The sequence below is a fragment of the Danio rerio genome, chromosome 2 (genome assembly GCF_049306965.1).
Source record: "Danio rerio strain Tuebingen ecotype United States chromosome 2, GRCz12tu, whole genome shotgun sequence".
NCBI classification, from domain to species: Eukaryota; Metazoa; Chordata; class Actinopteri; order Cypriniformes; family Danionidae; genus Danio; species Danio rerio.
In genome coordinates this window covers 2389814-2411669 of record NC_133177.1, presented here as the reverse complement: position 1 = coordinate 2411669, position 21856 = coordinate 2389814, and the positions used below count along the sequence as shown (strand labels likewise).

At 39.9% G+C, this 21856-nt stretch overlaps 1 protein-coding gene across 2 annotated transcripts in view; it reads right to left on the bottom strand.

Moving 5' to 3' along the window:
* tmie (transmembrane inner ear) overlaps positions 1-21856 on the bottom strand; it is a 64283-nt gene that overhangs the window by 29590 nt on the left and 12837 nt on the right. Inside the window, 3 exon segments of one of the 2 annotated variants that reach the window (NM_001170647.1) lie at positions 2253-2365; positions 7011-7160; positions 9482-9599. In NM_001170647.1, coding sequence (NP_001164118.1) covers positions 2253-2365; positions 7011-7160; positions 9482-9599 — 381 coding nt within the window. 2 annotated transcript variants of the gene reach the window in all.

The window sequence follows — 21856 nt, the reverse complement described above, 5'->3', positions numbered from 1 at the left end:
AATTTAACATAAAATTGTTTGATAGTGTTAATTTGGAAAGCCAAAACTGTAGCGGGTTTCATTTCGGTCATCATACAGTAAACATCTTCTCATCAGTGACCTGCATCTAAACAGTCTCTGGGTCAATGTGTGTAAAGATTTTGGGCATCTTCGTGGACCCTTTTACTGCTTCCAAGCAGTTTGCTGCATTTATAAACCACCCATGGCTTGAGGTAGTTCATCATGATGTGATTTACCTTCTATGTGTGATTTGATTGGACAGGATTAACAGGACTGATTATTCTAATCCTCATAGACAAGAAAAAATAAAGTAGTGACTGCAGGATGAAGGAAAGTAGTGAGAGTAAAAGTACCAATACAGCACTATAAATGTACACAAAGGAAAGTAAAAGCACACATTTATTAAACTACTTACTAAATAACAATTCCTGAGAAAAACTACTCAATTACAGTAGTTTGAGTATTTGTAATTAGTTACTTTACACCACTGCAGCTAAAGCCTGATTTATACTTCTGCGTCAGGTGACTGGCGTAACCCACGGTGCATGCAACGCGCGCGGCTGTGCATTTATACTTCTGCGCGCTGTCTCTGTTGGTCTGGATTAACACTTCCGAAACGCTAGTTGGCAGTGAGGTAGAGATCTGCGCGGGACCAAATTTTGAACCCCGCTCCCGCCCGCACCCGCCAGGTTTTAGCCCGAACCCGACCGCTCCCGCTTATATTAAGAATTTATTGTCCCGCTGCCCGACCCGCCCCGTTTTCTGGCCTGCGCCCGATCCCGCTAAAGAGCGGGGGAGAACAAAACCGAAAATCACCCAGCTATACAGTCCAGACAGCCAAGCTGTCTGTATAAACACACACACACAACACACAGCACCAAGCATACACACACAGACCAATCTCTCTCTCTCATACGCGCGAGCGCGCACTAACACACACACAAGTACCAAGCAGACACACAGGCGTTTGCTGTTATATCTACTCAAAGGCTTGTAATACCATGTATCAAGTACCAATGTAATACAAAAAAGTTTTATATAAAGGTATATAAATACTGAGTCGCGCCAGCTCCGGGCCGCAGCGCACATTACTCTCGGGCCGATTCCGGCGCGGATGCGGCAGCGTCGGCTCGCTTACGGCCGTCGCATCTGGCCCGATTGATTCGGGCCGGAATCGGGCAGTGAGTCCGCAAGCATCCGGAGTCCGGCAGCCGGAGCCGGGCTGAGTGGTAAGTCTGCGGCAGGCGAGAATCTAGCCGGAACTTGCCCGAGTGTATTTTGCTATCTGGGAAAACTCTCTCTCTCTCTCTTATTCAGGCGCGCGCACTAACATACACACACACAAGCACCAAGCACACACACAGGCAAAGCTCACGCTCTCTCTCTCTCTCTCACTGCATAGCAATATCCGCGATATTGCTAGACAGCCTGCTCCCGTCCCAAATAAACCCGTTACCGACCACTCCTGCGATTTATTCGGAAAATTATTCCCGCGCCGCAGAAATCTGGTCGGGTCCTGCAGACCTCTACAGTGAGGTGTAAATGTTCCTCTGTGTCGAGTTTCTTCGCTGTTGTTTTGCTTTTCCTGAATACTTCCGGGATGTACAAGTGGCTCAAACTCGCTCATTTTGAAGCAGGAACCGGCGGACGTGCAACAACTTTAACTATGAGGTAAACACAAAACAAAACTTTCCATCAGGAGCTCCTTCACGGGACTCCACACTTGTAAACAATCGCTACATTGGGTTTGCGCCATTCGCACAGCTCTCGGTCCCGCCCCGACTCGTCAGCGCTACCAAGCTGACCAATCACAGAGCTTGCGCTATGCGTTGTTGCGACGTGTAGTTACATTTTTTGAGAGGTGCACGTCAGTGACGGCGACGGGCTATGCGTCAGCCCCGTAGCATACGCCGGTGTTTGACGCAGAAGTTTAAATCAGGCTTAAGTGTGAATGTTGAAATGAAAGAGACAGAGAGAAAGAGAAGATGTGTGCTGTTTAATCGTTCATCACATTATATTAACCGAGATGCACTCAAGTCGGAATTTTTCTAAAGATTCACATTCATACTTGCGACTTTCTTCTACTGACAGCAGATTCTAATGGCAGGCAAAACAAGAACACTGCATGCAGCACATTTCACCACCTTCCCCATAAATAGCCTGCATAGGCTTTTCTACTCTGAGGCACCGCAGACTGAAGACAGACAGGCAGAAAGAGCAGCAAGTGCACATGACAGTAAGAGTTCGTCAGTTTAAGTGCCAGGATTGGCTGGTTCATCTTCTTCCCTGACAGCAGGAAGTTGTCCGCTAGCGTGAGCCTGTACCTGCTCTGAGACCGTCAGGAGTGCTGAGGTTTCCACGAGAGCTGAATCGACACACAAGAGACATGCAAAGAGAAGGAAGAAGAAGAAGAAAGAAAGAGAAGCAGAGGGAAAGGTCAACAGCACAGAAAAGGACAGGCAACACTTTCCCACAAAGATCTGAACTGATCTGAATTGCAGAAATAAACACATGAAATACAGATGTAGTCAGAATTATTAGCCCCCCTGTATCAGGGCCGGAGTGGGACTCATTTTCAGCCCTGGAGTTTTAAGCCAGACCGGCCCACCTCAGTTTACGACTGATTCCAATTCAGCTTCTAATGGCACTATCACGTCTTTTTTTTTTTAAAAAACAGCTGCTTTAGAAATTCAAATGTTCAACAGCCCTAACAGTATTATATGTCTTAACAAAAAAAAGAAAATATTCAGGTGAGATTCGAACACAGGTCCGCGGTATTGAATTGTTATGTGCTTACCACTGGACCACAATGGCGCTACTACAGTGAGAGTAAAAAATAACTAATGATGACCTGCGACCCTTAAGACACACCACTACTTTCTTTTGATGGCTCAACTTCTTGATGGCTCAATCTTGATCATTTTTAGATTTCTGATCAAGTTATGTCAGATTTATTAATGTAGTGAATCATTTGATTTTCATTGAGCAGGTGTAACATTAATTTTATTCGAATTCTTATATTCACTAAGGTGCCGCTGTTTGGGGTTGATTGTGTAGTGGTTTTCTTAGTTTTTCTCTTACTAAATCGAACTCAGTCTGGAGGTTATGAATATCAGAAGAATACACTTTATTGTCGACAACAAAGGAGAACTTTCAGGAGACCCCCAGTAGCATCTCTGTCTGAAAAATTCTGTGTCACTCATCTTCTGCCCTCCTTAAATACTCTGTTTTTGCCTTTGTTGTACATATGTCACACAAGATCCCTCCTAGTTTAACCCTTGACTCCAAATTCCACCTCTGTCATCTGTTTTTCCCTTATTTCTACATATGTCACACAAATTCCACCTATGTTAACCCCTGACCTCAATTTCCACCTAGGTTAACTCCTGACCCAAACCTGGTAACTATATAACTTATCCAGTTCTTGTGATATGGTAATTCTTCTAATGGTATGCAAGTCTACAAGCAGATTATACACATACAATTTGAATATATATATTAACTTCACACTTTAAAGAGTATAAAATCCACTTCAATAGTTGCATTACATCATCATCATTAACGTTAGTTAACCTGCAGGTTACATTTTTCTCATGGAGCTGCGAGAAAATTAATAAAAAGAGCTGCACTGCGGCAAAATAATAAATAAAAAAAGTGAAGCTATGGTCAAATAAATAAATCGAAAAAAAAGTGTGACTGCTGAGAGTGCAAGCAGCTAGGGACACCGGCCCTAGCGGCCAAAAAAACAGACCGGCCCATCGGGAATTCTCCCGGTCCTCCTGATTAGCCAATCCGGGCCTGCCCTGTATATTTTTCCCCAATTTCTGCTTGACACATATCTAAACATAATAGTTTTAAATACTAGTTTAGATTTATTTTAGGGCAGAATGATGGCTCCGTGGTTAGCACCATTGCCTCACAGCAAGAAGGTTGCTGGTTTGAGTCCCGGCTGGGCCAGTTGGCCAGCGTACCCCCGAGATCCTCCAGATGAAATGCAAGGCTTTTAAGTGAAGTTTAATTTATTAAACTAATTTTCGAGAGGAGTACGTGCTCATGATTAACCCAGCTGGCTCAAATTAGCTAATCACGATCCTCCAATCAAGGATCCCTAGTTCCTACATATATCTCCTCCTTTCCCACTTACAACTCTCTTCGTCTTAAAGAATCCCCCCTCCTCCCCCTTCTTCCACCTTTATCCAAAATAGGAGGCTCAGCGGCCCAGCAATTAGCAGGAATATCATTAGCTCTGGCTCCCTACTTGAGCTTCTGGTATCTCTGCGTGAAAAAAATTGCTCTGCATCATAGACCTCTTAAACCTTAGTCTCTTTTAATAGTCGTCTCGCTCTCAGGAAGTTCACCTTGGCCTTAGCTGCGGGGGGATTTTGAGATCTCCCCTCGCCCCACAAAGGGAGGGAGCCCTGGACTCGAGGAATGCCTTGAGCTCAGGGCTCTCTCCCGGGACAGCATGCCAAACGAGCTTTCGTAAGTCATGAGCTAAGTGTGAACTCTGGAAAGACCTTTTTAATACCATTTCAAATGAAATTCGATGCCAACTTTGTACCCATTCCGACAGAAGTATGAGGGGGAAATGTCAAATCTGTATAAATTTTGAACCCTAGAAAATAATTATGTACAAGTGACTGCTTGAATTGAATAAAACATTTTATTTAAATTGTCAGTTATATTTAATACACACGCAACAGCATAACACACATTTGATTTGTAATAAACGAATAAATTTCAACTTGGTGTTGAACACTATAGCCTTTACAGCTCTGCTGCCTTGGCTGCATTTTTTTCGCCCAGAATCTCAAGTCGTGTCAACTTCTGCTTGTGGCTTTTTCTCAACGTGTTTGCCGTAGAGTTGCTGTTGATGCTCAGTAATTTAGGATGTTCTTTGGCTGTGGTCTAACGTAGAAATCACTAGCTATGTTTCCATCCAAAAATGTGAATAAACTTTATGCACAAAACTCGATTGTCGCATAAAAGTTGTGCGAATGAAGCATCGTCAACGAGTCAAAGCGAACAAAATCATCACTTCCTGATTAACTGGCGCCAAATATCAACAGTAAAAACTTCATTTGCTGCAGTAGGAGAAGCTGCATCAATCTTTTCTAAATGAATGCGCCTCAGAAGACAATCCTGACAGGCAGTGAGCGCGCTGTGGCGTTTGAAGGTGTCAGACGTGGAGCACAGGCGCTCTTGATTCTGGAGGTCATTAATAATATAATAACACTAATACTGAAATGATAAGGCGTTTTATAATGACCAAAACAACATTTCAGATGTTTTATAATGTGCTCAGCCTGATGTTTTATCCATTCACACACATTTTAATCATCACATGATCTCTTTTAACAAAACCACATGACCTTTTTTGAATGCGCATGCTGGAGTTTGTGCGGTAAAACTGTTTCCATCGCAGTTTATGCGCATCTTTTCTTATCGAATAAAAAGTTTATCCTAACCAATTAGGCGCATAAGTTTTTTATGCACATTATCAAAATTTATGCGCATCATGGCTGTGGCGAGGGGGCGTGGCCGAGAGCTGTGGGAGCGGAGTGAGGCCACCGCGTAAGTGGATACACCTGTGGTGCGCACCTGCTTCGGATCCCATGGAAGGAGCTCTGGACGATAAAAGGAGGAAGCCGAGAGAGGACCGGGCCCGGACATATTTTACTTTTGCTTTCAGTTTGACGGCAGTCCCCGTGAGGAGCTGCCGTCCGTTTGTTTTGGTCTAGACTGCAGTCTCCGTGAGGAGCTGCCGTCACTGTTATTAATAAATAATTTAAACCTGCGTCGGTTCTCCGCCTCCTTCTTCCCAGCGGCCAAAGGGCCGTGAACTACATTACAATGGCGTTTCCATCAACTGTTTTTTTTTTTTTTTAATTTTTTTCTTGCATATTTTGCAAATGCGCATAAAATAGGTGGATGGAAACATAGCTACTGATGTAAACCTACACTGGTCTCACGGTTTGGTTCGGTTCGGTAACGTTTCGGTTCAATTCGATATCTCGGTGCATCACAGTGCATACACAGTTTTATATTGGCGGAGGGGGGGTGCTTACTGTATGAACACACACACACACACACACATAGACACAAAGCGCCAAGCAAGTGCCACACAGCATTACGCTCTCTCTCATTCACACAAATAAACACACACACACACACATCGCTAAAGCGTGATTCACAGACCGCTCCCGCGCTTTATTCGGAAATGTTTTCCCGCGCGGCAAGAAATCTGGTCGGTACCTCTGCAGACCTCTATCCAGAAGTATCGCTGTAACAGCCGAGAGGAGAGGAAAAGTCACGCCAGCAGGTCAAATAGGCCACATTGAGAGAGAGAGAGAGAAATAGAGTTTACTTTCATTCTCTCAATCGCAGTAAAATAGGAAGTTCTGCTGTAAGTGTCAGTGAAAGTGTGTTTTTAAGTAGTTGGAGCGTTGTAAATACTCGCAATCGCCTGCCTGGCCATAGTAGCCTAAGCTACGGCGACACACTTTCTGCTATGACGTGGATCACGAGATGCACTCAACGTTACTCTGCATGAATTTTTTAATTAGCCTACTTTAGTAACAGTAGTTTTGTTATGGTATGAACTTTAATCCTAGGAAAGGCAAAAACAAATAAATAACACAACACCTTTGTAACCAAAACCAGGAGTTTAGATACCAAATTCAAAGCTATTAAGACCTTAGTTTGAGATTATCAAATTTAAAACTTTTACAATGCTTTTAAGACCCCGCGGGTACTCTGGCTGGCATTTCTGTGCGGAGTTTGCATGTTCTCCCTATGTTGGTGTGGGTTTCGTCTGGGTGCTCCAGTTTCCCCCAAAGTCCAAACACATGCGCTATAGGAGAATTGATTAACTAAATTGGCCAAATTGGAATTGAGAACCAATGCACTACCAAAGCCTTGTGAATTAGCAGATGACACAACGAAAACAAATGCGATGTTCACAAATGAGCCAGTGTGAGAATAGTGTAAGCTGTAAGACTTGGACTCACCGCCGGGCACCTCAGTCAGCTCATTGAGAGGAGGCACCGTCTCCAGTGTGTTGGCATAATTTTTCGCAGCAAGTCTTTGCGCGTGCCGAGCCTCGATCTCTTTTTTCGTCCGTGGGATTCGGCATTTGAAGATGCAGCAGAGCGTAATTACTGTGAAACGATAGAAAGAGCTTTGAAATAATTTTGAAAGAGAGCTGTGCTTCACATCAGGCTGCGTCTCATATCTGTTTGCTGTGAGGGACTTTTTATTTAATCACTTACCATGATTCACAGAGTTAATGATTAAGTGTTTATTTTGGCACTGCTTAGTATAGAATTATGCGTGCAAATATATGCATAGCCTGCCCAGCTTAAAGAGGTCCAACACATAAACAAATTACTCTACATTTGTATTACAAATAACACAACCCTAAATCAGAAAGAAACTGGGACAATATGGAAAACTGAAATTGAAAAATGGCATGGAAATACTCATTCATCTGACTATAGTACTCATTTGCACTGTGATGATCCATCCCAAATGCCTCTGAGCAAGTCGACAGCGCTTCTGGACACTGTTAACATAGGGCTTCCTTTTGGCAGAGAACAGTTTTAACTGGCATTTGTGGATATAACTATGCATTGTGGTACTTGACAAAGGTTCGCCAAAGCAGTCCAGATGTCCCATGTGGTAATATTTCAATGTGGTGATATCCAAATGTCTTTTAATCTTTCTTTGAGGAACTTTATTTTTTAAACATTTCACTAATTTTCTCATATATATGTTGGCAAACTGGCGATCATCTGGGGCTTCATGTACTAAGACTTGCGTGGAAATCTTACTAAAACATTGCGTACGCACAAAGCTGTAAATGTGTGTACGCAGAAAAAAATTCAGATGTATGAAACACTGCGTACGCCGAATCTCACGCATATTCTTTTGTACATCCGAATGAACGTGAAACTGAGCGCAACATGCACGAGCACAAAACCCCTCCCTGCGTCCGCCCCCGTATGAATATGCTAATGACTATGCTAATGAAAAAACCCAACGAAAAAGCAACGGCAAAATCAAGCAAAAAGAGAAACTTTGAACAGAATGTGAATTGGAGGTGCTGCTTTTGGAGGTAGACCGGAGAAAAGCGGTGTTATTTGCAAGTTCGTTCTCCGGAATTAACAACAAAATTAAAAAATAGAGTGGGAGAGTTTAGCTGATGCGGTTAACACAGTTGGGTCTAAACATCACACTGAGTGAATTACAACAGAAACAGTGTGGTTTATAGGTGTAAAATGTTGCATTACCCATAACAGTCTCAGTGGTGCAGCTCGAAAAACGCATGTTCACATGTTTTGACACGTTCGAGCATGAACTCGGTTTGAATCCAGCGTCTGATCAAGTCAATCTTCTTTTTTCCCTCGCTACATATCAGATTTTGCCAACTATTTATCACGAGAAAGACAAGTAGGAATCATTAATAAAACATTTATAGCAACTTTATAGCAATGTGTGTGCAGTAGATAGCTCAGATTACATTGGGAAAACAGGCGACCGCTGCAATTTGCGCAATGTTTGGCTGGTCAACTGTATGGTATGGAAACCTTATATACCTGCTAGATGAACCTGTCTCATACAGCTGCCATTGCACGGCTCAGACACTTTGTAGAGAGGAATTTAACACAACTGCCTCTAGGAGTCGCCAATGGAAATAAAACAGACACGCAGAAAAACTGTGTGTACGCCAGCCATAAAGCTGCCATGGAGCTGCGCACATTCCCACGTTCAGTTCATCGTTAGTAAATCCAAACGTGAGCGATTCTGAGCGTGAAACCTGGCGTACGCAAAGTTTTTGTGCGTACGCAGCGTTGATACATGAGGCCCCAGGTCATCTTTGCTCCTAAAAGACTAGACCTTTCTTGGATGCTGATCAGATCACATCAATTATTTAACCAGTCTACCTGATTACTAGCCCTGAACTGCTCCTGTCCCAACTGTTTTTGGAATGTGTTGCAGGTCTGAATGACAGGAAAGGATGTTTATTTACAAATGAGATGTAGTTGACCGGACAAAACATGAAATATTCTGTGTTCATATCAGCTGCAATGAAATACAAGTCAAAGTTAATTGGGAAATCACTACTTTCTTTTTTATTTGCGTTACTGTTCCAAGTTGTTTCTGACTACTAAAGTACTAAGAAGCATATAATCCATTTCTTCTGTGGAACAGGGGTATAATTTTGAATAATATAGAGGTTGCTCTTCTCCGTGCTGTTGCAATGAAAGGAGAATGATTATTTTAAGCTTCATTAAATGACCAAAAGGCTTTGTAAGTGCCTGTAAAACGTGTGTGCTAGAAGTCTTTTGGATTTACGGTGGGTTTTGTCACTTTGACAGTCCGAGTTCTCACTTTTGTGGCTAAAATAAACCTTTGATGTTACAAGGAAGAAAATCGTTCAAGTTTTACTTTAATTGCAATTACATTTGCAGAAACTTACTTATTGCTAAGATGAACATGGAGAAAATGCCCACAACCTGCCATAATCGAAGTCCCCAAAACACCACTGTTTCTGAGGTGACGGGGTCTGGCTTTTTCGGAGGGTCTGTTGGCAGGAGCTATGAGATAAGAGAGAGAGAGAGAAAGAGAGAGAATTATTTTTTATGCACCACTTTCTGTACAGCCATCAGATCTGAAAGTACTGCTTTCTGATGGTCATCACAGCTGCAGATACAAACACTGAGGCTGGAAACTGCTTGCGGGGCGCGTGTAGACAGAAAAGAAGAGGGTTCAATCAATCAATCAAATTCATTCAGGAGATTGGAGTCACAGAACACAATGGGATTTTTGTATGCTCATTCTGAGTAATCCAGCACTGTTTACTGTCAGTATAAAATCTACTCAAATACACCAACTTTGAAAAACATTACCGTTCACAATGTAAACATGTTTAATAACTCAACCAAACTTCTCAAAGGTTCCGTTTTCATCAATCATTCCTCTGTCCTTGAGAAATGCGGTGCTCAGGAATCTCTCTTACTATTATAAAAACCGAAAAACTTGTAAGGCTCTATTTTGACGGTCCATGCGCAGAGCGTAAAACGCAGGGCGCAAACGCTTTCAGGGCGTGTCAGAATGCATTTTTGTTAATTTAAGGACGGGAAATCTGCTTTGCGCTGTGGCGCATGGTCTAAAAGGGTTGAGTTTATTTTCTTAATGAGTTATTGGTGTGTTTTGAGAATAAACCAATCAGAGTCTCATCTCCCATTCCCTTTAAGAGTCAGCTGCGTTGCGCCATAAGCGCATTCGCTATTTACAGGACACAAAGTAAGTCTAAGTGGAAAAACTGAGCATTTCACAAGCAAACAGTAAACAGTGTTTTAACAGAAAACAGTTAAACAGAGCATCTACTGCGTGAGAATGAGAGATAATGGATCTACTTTCACTTTCACTCTTAGATAGGGAAACCTTTACGCACAGACATCAATTAGCCTATAAATAATTAATTGTGTTTGTTAAGTGCAAATATTCGTTTTAAAACTGTTTCTAAATTCAGTTCTAATTTCCAGCAAACGAATAAATGAACAATAATAATGAAGTGTGCTCAAAAACCTGAGTTATATCCTAAAACACATGCTGTGCCCCATATGGTCTAAAACCTGACAGGTGGACAAATCTAAGCTTGTTTTTAATAAAACAAATATAAATATGGATATAATAAATAATACTGCTAATAATAATAACATTATACAAAAGGAAATTGTTATGAATGAACTGAAAAAGCCTCCCGAGATGAAGAAGACATAAAAGCAGTGATTTTTCATATTTATGAAGGCTAGAAAATAATATGTTTTGTAAAATTTTAATCCTTTTTCTTTATATCCTATATCTATTCTTATTATATCCTATATTTATCCTTAATATTTATATTTTTTCATATGTAAAGATATTTGCCTATTGCTCTCTTGTGTGTATTAAGCAGTGTGTAAGCGAGGCGCAACTCTGCGCCGGAGTTTAGACCGGGTTTGTTTTGGTCTAATGAAAAATCTATTATAGTTCCTCAAAACAGCAACGCGCCAGCGGTCCGCCTCACAACGCCTTCCTTTTTACACCAGAACGCCTATGAGCGCACAAATGAGCGCTAATGCATTTGCTATTTAAACAGCGTAGCGCAACGCCTCAAAACCACTCTTGCGCTAAGCAGAAACTAGCAAAAGACTACTGCGCTACATTGCGCCGGGTGTATGATTGGGCCCTTAGTGTTTAATAAACTGTGGAAACTGCAAAATAGTCCTTTTCATTAGACAACCAATTTTCTCAGAGGATGACAAGCTGACAAAACATTGCTGTCACTCTGATACACGTTTTATTTATGGAGAAAATTATAAAGCACTGCAGTGTTTAGGTGTTCTGTGTTTGAGGTAATTAGTCGACCAAATTGTGCATATTCCATACAAGCTGAAGCTGATCGGTCAGTTCTTGTCACGTGACTTGTGGTATGCTCATGGGATTCATTCAACTGGGGGCATCTGGAAGGCCCAATCGCATTACGCCGCTTGCGCATGCAAGCCACACAGCTCCTTTGGAAATAACGAACTTGTGTAATCTCTCAAAAAACACGTGACATACGAACACCTCCTAAAAGGCAGTCATTTGCAATGTCCAGCAGTTGATCTTCTTGCACAGACTTGCTTGTTTCACCTGATTCGTTGAAGAATTGGTTGCGGATCTATTTCTTGGCAGTTCGTGGGTCCTTCACTGGGCATTTTCCCCTTAAACTTTCCAAAGATGTCCTACTGTGGGTTAAATTTGGGCACTCAAGTGACCGAGATGTAACTCAGGGCCTACTCACACTTTGCTATAGGAACCATGGCCAGGCCCGTTTCCTGGATCACTTGAGAAGTGTGAGTGCACTGAATCGGGCTCAGACATGGTGCACTTGGCCGGCCCTGGCCCGGTTGGAAGAGGTGGGCCTGAGCGTGGTTCACTTGGGCTTTGGCGCGGTACGTTTGCAGTGCAAGTTTAAAACGCGCCAAACCCCGAAACTGAAAGCGAGACGTGACTTTAAGGGACTGTTTCATATGGATTAATTATTCATTCTTACTTTTCAATGAACGCAAAGTGCCCTAGATTATTCAAGACGCAAACCCCTCACTGCACCTTCAGCAGACCTCCTCATTCCTGCAGCACGAGGGCTTTATGATTGTTTATGAGCGCCAAAAGTGGCGGATCTGTTCGGCGAAATATCTGACTGCGTGTCACCGCATCCCAAAGGGGGAACAAGCGTGCTTTGGCCCGGTTCGAGGCAACTGTACCTAGTGTGAGTACGGCCTAAGAATATTTGGTTTGTTTGTTTGTTGTTTTTCAAAATAAAACAATAAGACTCAGATAATTAATTAAACAGAAATAATTAATGATTTCTTGTGCGGTCTGGTACCAATTGATCCACAGACCGGTACCGGTTTAAAAAAAAAAAAAAAAAGCTATACAGATAAACTTGAGTTGACTTGATGATTCTGAACATGTGATTTTGGATCCAAGCAAAGAATCAGAAACACAGGTAGGGATCTAGCATTGGCAAAACAACCAGCTGTAACCTAAAAGTCCTAGGAACAGAGTATAAAGTGATTTATCCTCAAGTGTATCCCAAACTTTTCGAATGGTTATCTTCAGCTCTGACAGAGTCAGGGGACCATGCAGACACCAGTTGTGACAGTAGCTTTAAAGTAAGAGTTTGCTGCCTTTGTTTGAATAATTTAGCAGGTTTATGTTATACAAAGCTGTAGTGGAAAGTTGGAATGAAGGATTCGCTCAAGTGTTGACAAGTTGTCCATGTTTCTGGAACAGGAATCAATCAATCCATGTCTCATTTCTTGTCTTCCTACTAGGTCTGAACTATTGTACCTGCAAACAGACTTCACGTCACTTGTCCTCAGTCTCCAGGTCTGAATTTCATTTTGTTCTGCTCATTAAATCTGGTGACACAAATCGTCTTGGGAACTGTAAAGTCTGCATAAAAATGGATGCAGTTGCTCGAACGACACGTCCAGCCTGTCACTTTGGAGACCTCATGGTTCCTCATGGTTCTGGAGGTGATGAGCAGCTGCTGGTCTTGTATGTTGAGATGTCATGCACCAACATGATTGTAGTTTCATCTGCCGAAAAGTACATGCCCTTTTGACACGGGCATAACAAATCCCGTCGAGTCCTGTTTGGTTATATGTACTTTACAATTGATGAAAACCACAGTGAATATTTTGTGATAATTTATTCACCCCCATGTCATTTCAAACCCATTTCATACTCAATACATAAAGCCTGTTTCACACCGCAAGCGTCAGCGGCGCGTGAGCAGAGCGTGAGCAGCGCGTGTGTTTTCGGCGTCTATGTTAACAGATTAGAGCTTTCATACCGCACGCAGCAGCAACGCGTCAGAGCGAGGCGTGAGCGTCGCCGAAGCAGCAGTGCAGCGATAGTTTCGGCGCTGGGTCTATTTTTGACGCGCTGCTCACGCTCAATTAAAGTGACAGTGCATTGATAATGACCAAAACTCATTGAATGACTGTAAAAAGTAGCATATTTACCCAATAAATGCGTTAATAATGTCAAATGGTTTATATATAGTCATTCAAATTAACTTAAAACGAATTAAAACGGCAACAAACATTTATTTAGGCCCGAACTACAAAACCAAATGTAAAACAATTTTAGTATCAGTTTTGCTTAAGTTGCACGCTAGTGTTGTAGGAGAGGGGAAATAGAATATTTACAGGATTTGTAGTCCAAGTGTATTGTGGGTAGTGTAGTTCGACACGCATGCTGGATGATGTGAGCTCGCTGTGTTCTGTGCAGCTGAGCAGAGGAAGAAAGTTTTAATCAGCTTTGTTTTTATGTTCACTCGAGTTATTCCTACCGGGAGCTGTCTGCACTGTGAATCCGACAACACGAAAATAAGTAAAAGAATGGCATGAATTGGTTACTTTTGTCCGTCTCATCCTCTGCACGAGCATGAATTAACGAGCTGTTTTTCTGCCGCTGGACATCACTGAAGCGGAGAAAGTAACACTAGTTTGATCATGTATAAATATCATTATAACTATATTGTATAAATATTATTATAACTAGGTCTACAGCAACCTGATAATAAAAAACAAATGACATGATATCACAGGCGATTGTCTTCTGACGGTAGACACTTCTCATTTAAGTTAGATTGAGAAGCATACAGTACTATTTGATCTATAGAATTTGTAAAATGAACATTTGCCGGTTAAAGAAACAGCATAGGAGGGGCCTTGGTGCAGACGAAAAGTTTAAAAAGTGTATTTGTATACAGAGAGGCATGGGTAACTAGATAGAATAGACAGAGACAGGTTGATCTCTGCAGCAGCTGCCGAAGAGCTGCGCGCTGCAGACGCAGCTGGTGTGAAAGGCAAACGCCGCTGACGCTTGCGGTGTGAAACAGGCGTAACACAAAACTGAACTATTCAATCATTCGTTCATTTTATTTTCAGCTTAGTCCCTTTATTATGAAGGAACCTCCAACTTATCCAGCATTTGTTTACGCAGGGGATCCCCTTCCAGCTGCAACCCATCACTGGGAAACACCCATACACACTCATACACTACAGACATATTAGCATACCCAATTCACCTATTCCACATGTCTTTTTTTTTTTTTACACCTGAACTTATTAATTAGGATGTAAACAGCACTTGATAATTACAGGCAAGTGTGTTTGACATGGGTTGCAACTGAAACCTGCAGCATGGTAGGTCTACAACCAAGTGGAACTAGGCACTAGTGGCTTATTACCTGCATATTACTAAGAAATTGGCTGTTAATTAGTACTTATAAAAGTACATATCCTTTATTATTCTATTCTACATCCCCAATCTTACCCAACAACCCAACTACTACTTTAATAAGTAGGTATTGCTTTAAAAATGGGCTAAATTATCCCGGACGAGCCCCCAAAAATACAGCAAATTAGTTGTTTATTTAGGTAAAATTCTTAATTATTGGTTTGTCAACAGCACAAACTCATTTATTCATTCTTTTTTCTTCAATTAAGTCTCTGATTCATCAGAGGTCACCGCAGCGGAATGAACCACTAACTATTCTGGGATATGCACATTACGCTTTTTGCAACGGATGCCCTTCCAGCAGCAACCCAGTACTAGGAAACACCCATACACTCTCACATTCACTCACACTCATACACTACGGCCAATTTAGTTAATCAGTTCAGCTAAAGCGCGTGTGTTTGGACTGTGGGCGAAACCGGAGCACCCAGAGGAAACCCAGGCCAACACAGGAGGAACATGCAAACACAAAAATGCCAACTGGCCCAGCCGGGACTCAAACCAGCAGCCTTCTTGCTGTGAGGCGACAGTGCTAACCACTGAGCCACCACAGTGCAAACCAAAACTTAAAATAAAGTGTAGCCATGAGTTTTTATTAATAGTAGTATTACTTCTAAAACATGTATAAATATGTGCTCTTGGTTTAAACGCTTTAATACAACCTGGCCCTGGTCCACTGAAATAAAAATGTTCAAATATTCTAGAGCTGAAAATACAGAATCAAGTTAGACTGCGGCATGCACGCGCACTGTCACTGGCTACATATAAATAGCACATTTTTTTCTGACATTTGGCATTATCAGGACAAACAAAGATTCCCGCTTGAATTTTTAGCACTCTATTCAATGCTATATAGAGTAATTTAAAACAGTTTTGTCACTGTTAACATTTTCTTCTCAGTTTTTGTCAGGCTTTTGTGGATCTCTTCCTGACAGGTCGGACACACAGACCCTCTAGTCCCACTTTTCTCCTATTAATACACTTAGATGAGAAGAATAAACCACCTAAAGCACCTTGAATAATCATACTACAAAATCCAAATGTCATATGGTGATTTAAATGATGTTCACGAAGCAAGGGAAAGAGAAGGAGACACAGCGTACCTAAGATTTTGAGGAGAAATAGATTAGACAAACATGTTATTCCTGTATTATTTAATATTCCCAGCAAGCACACAACATCATAAGGCGTTAATATTAGGTTAGATTTAGGTTGTGATGTTAGGTGATCAGAATTCAATGTCTAGCCAGCGTCTAAGGACAACGTTATTTTGATGTCTAATAATGACATCAAATGATGTTGAAGTTTGGTTGATTTTAGGTTGTGTTGGAAAGTAACCAAAATCGTCATATCGAGCCAACATCTTTAACCTACGTTATATTGACGTCAAATTCTGACATTTATTTGTCAGGTATGGCAACCAAAATCCAACGTCTGCTAGTCTAGACGTCATAGTGGTAACGTCCACACAACGTCAAGCTGTAACATCATTAGACATTGATATTTGGTAGGTTTTTAGGTTATCGCGATTTTGAGAGTTTTAACATGCCCAAAAACAAAACTTAGCACAAAGTGGTTTAAATTTACATTTGTTATAGGTTTCAGAAGTTGGTGTGGCAAAATGACTCAACAGCGCCACCTATGCACATTTGACGGACTGGCCCTTGAACTACGATTCACGCACACGTACGAAAATCGGCACAAACGTCAAACATGCCAATACCTATTTAAAAAAAGTCTCTAAGAGCAAAATCTCTAACCCAACAGGAAGTCAGATATTTTTTACTTCCTGCACTGAAAAAGTGCCGTTTTTGCCTGACCTGAACACGTTTACACGCCAATATCTAGATACAGTTATAGCGCCACCTGCCGGCAACAGGAAATGTCATGTTTTACACTGTAGCAAACTCCTCCCACAAATTTTATCGTATCAGCACCAAATTTGGGTGGTGTTATCTGAAAGCTCCAGCGATGATATATTGTACAGATCTAAAGTTTTCGCTGAAGGGCGTGTCCGTAACGACTTGACAAACCTCAGGAAGTACTTTTAACTCAGCCCCACAATGTCCGATCTGCCTGAAACTTCACATGGTTGATACAATTCCTCTCCTGAAGACATCTACATGCCAATATTGAGTCACAGTCAGAGCGCCACCTGCTGACAAAAGGAAGTTTGGCATCAGTCAGTGATTTCTGAGGGTTTTTATATATATATATCGACTTAAATTATTATTGTCCGCTATTCTTTGTCATCCTGAGGACACCGGGTGGCGCTGAGCACGGTTGCGAGGTCCTTTTCATTGCTGCTTGCAGCTTTCATTTATTTTTGTAAGTGCATTTGATTTATTTGACTTTATATATTATTCATGTTTTTCTTTTTTTGCTAAACTTAAAATTTAAATCTTTGTCAATTTGTATGACAATGTTTCAAATATATATATATATATATATATATATATATATACATATATATATATATATATATATATATATATATATATATATATATATATATATATATATATATAAAGGTTGAGGTAAAACAGCTTTTTGATTTCAGGTTTGTAAGCCATTGCAAGACCAGTAAACAAAACCGAAGTCAGAATCACAGCTACCCGTTCCTGTGAACATGTTGAATCTCCCGATGCCAAAACAACCATTCGGTTAACTGTGCTTTTGAGTTTGAGAGAGAAAAAGAGAGGCAGGTGGGAGGCAAATCCATAGCCTGAGACTTTAAACTGTGCTGAGGGGAAAAAGCTGATTACAGTCAAGTATTGACTTTTAGCAGATAATGGAATTGGGTATTTCAACCAATCACTGTAGAGATAAAAAATGCATGATAATAGGCTGCTGATAATTTATCAAATACACTGCATGCAGATGGTGAAGAATATTTAGCAACCCGTCGTTCAAGCAGCATGTACAAATAAAAAAGACACAAGAGTCCTAAAGTGCACAACATAGATTACATCACAAAAAACTGAACGTGCTCTCCTCATGTTGGCGTGGGTTTCCTCTGGGTGCTCCCCAACAGTCCGAACACATGATTGATCATTGATCAACTAAACTGGCTGTAGTGTATGTGTGCAAATGAGTGTGTATGGGTGTTTCCCAGCACTGGGTTGCAGCTGGAAGGGCATCCGCTGTGTAAAACATATGCTGGATAAGTTAGCTTTGGCAACCCCTGATAATTAAAGAGACTACACCAAAGGAAAATGAATGAATAATCCCGGACGAGCCCCCAAAAATGCGGCAAATTTGTAGTTTATTTAATTCGAGGGATGGAGGAACAGAAATACCAAAAATATGATCATAAAACAATTGTATTCCAAACATGAACAGCGATTAGAATGACATAATGAATGTTCATTAAAACCTCCAACCCTAAGTGTCACCAAAATAAATGCTAATGCTTACCTTTGCAAGAACCACTAACAATTAGTATCGATTTATCCCATTAGTTTTAAGTATTAACTGATTAACGTTATATTTTTTGGTAGATACGGTTAGCGTTTCCTGTCAGTATGACTGAAGATAAGAGATGTCCCTCAGCTAAAAGTAAATTACTATTGATGTTTCAGCCGTATTCAATAAAGTCTGAGATTTCCACATGGCCTCCTGCTGTGTCACGTCGATAGATAGAGCGCTGAAAGCTCGTGCAGACATTCGGAGCTTGACACCTACTGAGTTTACAGTACAACCAGGCTAACAATTTACATGCAGAAACTCTCTAATGTGTATATAGCCTCAGAGTTACGGAGTATAGATTCATAGGTCTGATCAATAGACTGATATCTTAACCGGGGAACGAAGAGGAATCCTTTTTTACTACAGTTACTACGTAACATCATCAGAGCGGAGTGCCTCAGGAATGCGTACTGAGCCCGTTCCTGCTGTGAATAAATATCACTGAAAACCCAAAGAAATTCCTTACACTACTCCCTCTGTGCCGAACTGAGTCCTTTCTGTTCCGTTGAGCTGCATGGGCTCTACATTGACATCAATCAGACAGTTAGCAACCTCTGTTTTCATTCGGTATCGCGTACCTTCAGCTGAAACCAAATAACTGGATTCTAGTCAAGGAGATGCTTTTGAAAATTAATGTATTCTACACCTTAGGAAAAACATCCAAAATGTCCTGGCAGAAAATCACCATACCTTTCCCATCAAGCTTACTGACCTTTCTTTCAACTCTAAAACAACACTATGAAATGCAAAACACCTGTGAAAGATCACTATGGAAAATTGAAGGGTCTATAGAAAGATTTTCACGCATCGTGTTATGTTTGTCATGGTTTCTGGTTCAATTTGCATACTTTACAGTATGTCTTTTCATTCTGTCTTGTACTCAAAGTTATGCTTCCTGTTTAGTTATGGTTCCTGTTATGTGATTCTCAGTGCCCGCATGTAATCTGTCATGTGCTTCCTATGTTCATGTTCTTATTGGTTCCTTTTATTGGTTCCAATTGGTCCTGGTTGTATTGGTGTGTATCATGTATTGATGCGTTTGCATTGTCATGTGACCCCCGTTGTTTTGTATATACAGTGGTCCCTCGTTATTTGTGGGAGTTACATTTTAAAAATAACCTGCAATAGGCGAAATCCGCAAAGTAATGTTTTATTTTACAATTATTTTAGATGATTTAGGGCTGTAAAACACTTTTCAGATTTGTGTATTTAGGAATTGTGTTTTGAATTTTCAAATCAGATTTGTGTATTACGAATCGTGTTTTGAATTTACGAATTGTTTTTTAAATTGACAAATCAGATTTGTGTATTTACGAATCATGTTTTGTATTTACGAAAAGTGTTTGGAATTTATGAATTGAATTTGTGTATTTATGAATCGTGTTTTGAATTTACGAATCTGATTTGTGTATTTACGAATCGTGTTCTGAATTGATGAATTGGATTTGTGTATTTACGAATCATGTTTTAAATTTACGAATCGGATTTGGGTATTTACAAATCATGTTTTAAATTTACGAATCGGATTTGGGTATTTACGAATTGTGTTTTGAATTTACGAATCGGATTTGGGTATTTACGAATCGTGTTTTGAAATTCGGAATCGGATTTGGGTATTTACGAATCGTGTTTTGAATTTAGGAATCGGATTTGGGTATTTACGAACCGTGTTTTGAATTTAGGAATTGGATTTGGGTATTTACGAATCGTGTTTTGAATTTAGGAATCGGATTTGGGTATTTACGAATCGTGTTTTGAAATTCGGAATCGGATTTGGGTATTTACGCATCGTTTTTTGAATTTAGGAATCGGATTTGGGTATTTACGAATCGTGTTTTGAATTTAGGAATCGGATTTGGGTATTTACGAATCGTGTTTTGAATTTAGGAATCGGATTTGGGTATTAACGAATCGTGTTTTTAATTTACGAATTGTGTTTTGAAATTATGAATTGGATTTGTGTATTTACGGATCGTGTTTTCAATTTATAAATAGAATTGTGTATTGACAAATTGGATTTGTGTATTTATAAATTGTGCTTTGAATTTACGAATCAAATTTGTGTATGTACGAATTGTGTTTTGAATTTATGAATCGGACATGTGTGATTTTCGAATTGTGGTTTTAATTTACAAATAATATTTGTGTATTTACAAATCATGTTTTAAATTTACGAATTGGATTTGTGTACCTACGAATCACGTTTTGAATCTACATATTGGATTTGTGTATTTACGAATCATGTTTTAAATTTACAAATCGGATTTGGGTATTTACAAATCATGTTTTAAATTTACGAATCGGATTTGGGTATTTACGAATCGTGTTTTGAATTTACGAATCAGATTTGGGTATTTACGAATCGTGTTTTGAAATTCGTAATCGGATTTGGGTATTTACGAATCGTGTTTTGAATTTAGGAATCGGATTTGGGTATTTACGAATCGTGTTTTGAATTTAGGAATCGGATTTGGGTATTAACGAATCGTGTTTTTAATTTACGAATTGTGTTTTGAAATTATGAATTGGATTTGTGTATTTACGGATCGTGTTTTCAATTTATAAATAGAATTGTGTATTGACAAATTGGATTTGTGTATTTATAAATTGTGCTTTGAATTTACGAATCAAATTTGTGTATGTACGAATTGTGTTTTGAATTTATGAATCGGACATGTGTGATTTTCGAATTGTGGTTTTAATTTACAAATAATATTTGTGTATTTACAAATCATGTTTTAAATTTACGAATTGGATTTGTGTACCTACGAATCACGTTTTGAATCTACATATTGGATTTGTGTATTTACCAATCATGTTTTAAATTTACAAATCGGATTTGGGTATTTACAAATCATGTTTTAAATTTACGAATCGGATTTGGGTATTTACGAATCGTGTTTTGAATTTACGAATCAGATTTGGGTATTTACGAATCGTGTTTTGAAATTCGTAATCGGATTTGGGTATTTACGAATCGTGTTTTGAATTTAGGAATCGGATTTGGGTATTTACGAATCGTGTTTTGAATTTAGGAATCGGATTTGGGTATTAACGAATCGTGTTTTTAATTTACGAATTGTGTTTTGAAATTATGAATTGGATTTGTGTATTTACGGATCGTGTTTTCAATTTATAAATAGAATTGTGTATTGACAAATTGGATTTGTGTATTTATAAATTGTGCTTTGAATTTACGAATCAGATTTGTGTATGTACGAATTGTGTTTTGAATTTATGAATCGGATATGTGTGATTTTCGAATTGTGGTTTTAATTTACAAATAATATTTGTGTATTTACAAATCATGTTTTAAATTTACGAATTGGATTTGTGTACCTACGAATCACGTTTTGAATCTACATATTAGATTTGTGTATTTGCGAATCGTGTTTTGAATTTATGAATTGGATTTGTGCATAATACTTGCCAACAGTGGAGTATGTTCCAGAAAGCTAGACCTTGCCTATAAAATCAGCAGAAAACTCTTCTTCGTCCACATCAGGGAAATCATCCCCAATGTCATTCAGTGAAATTTAAT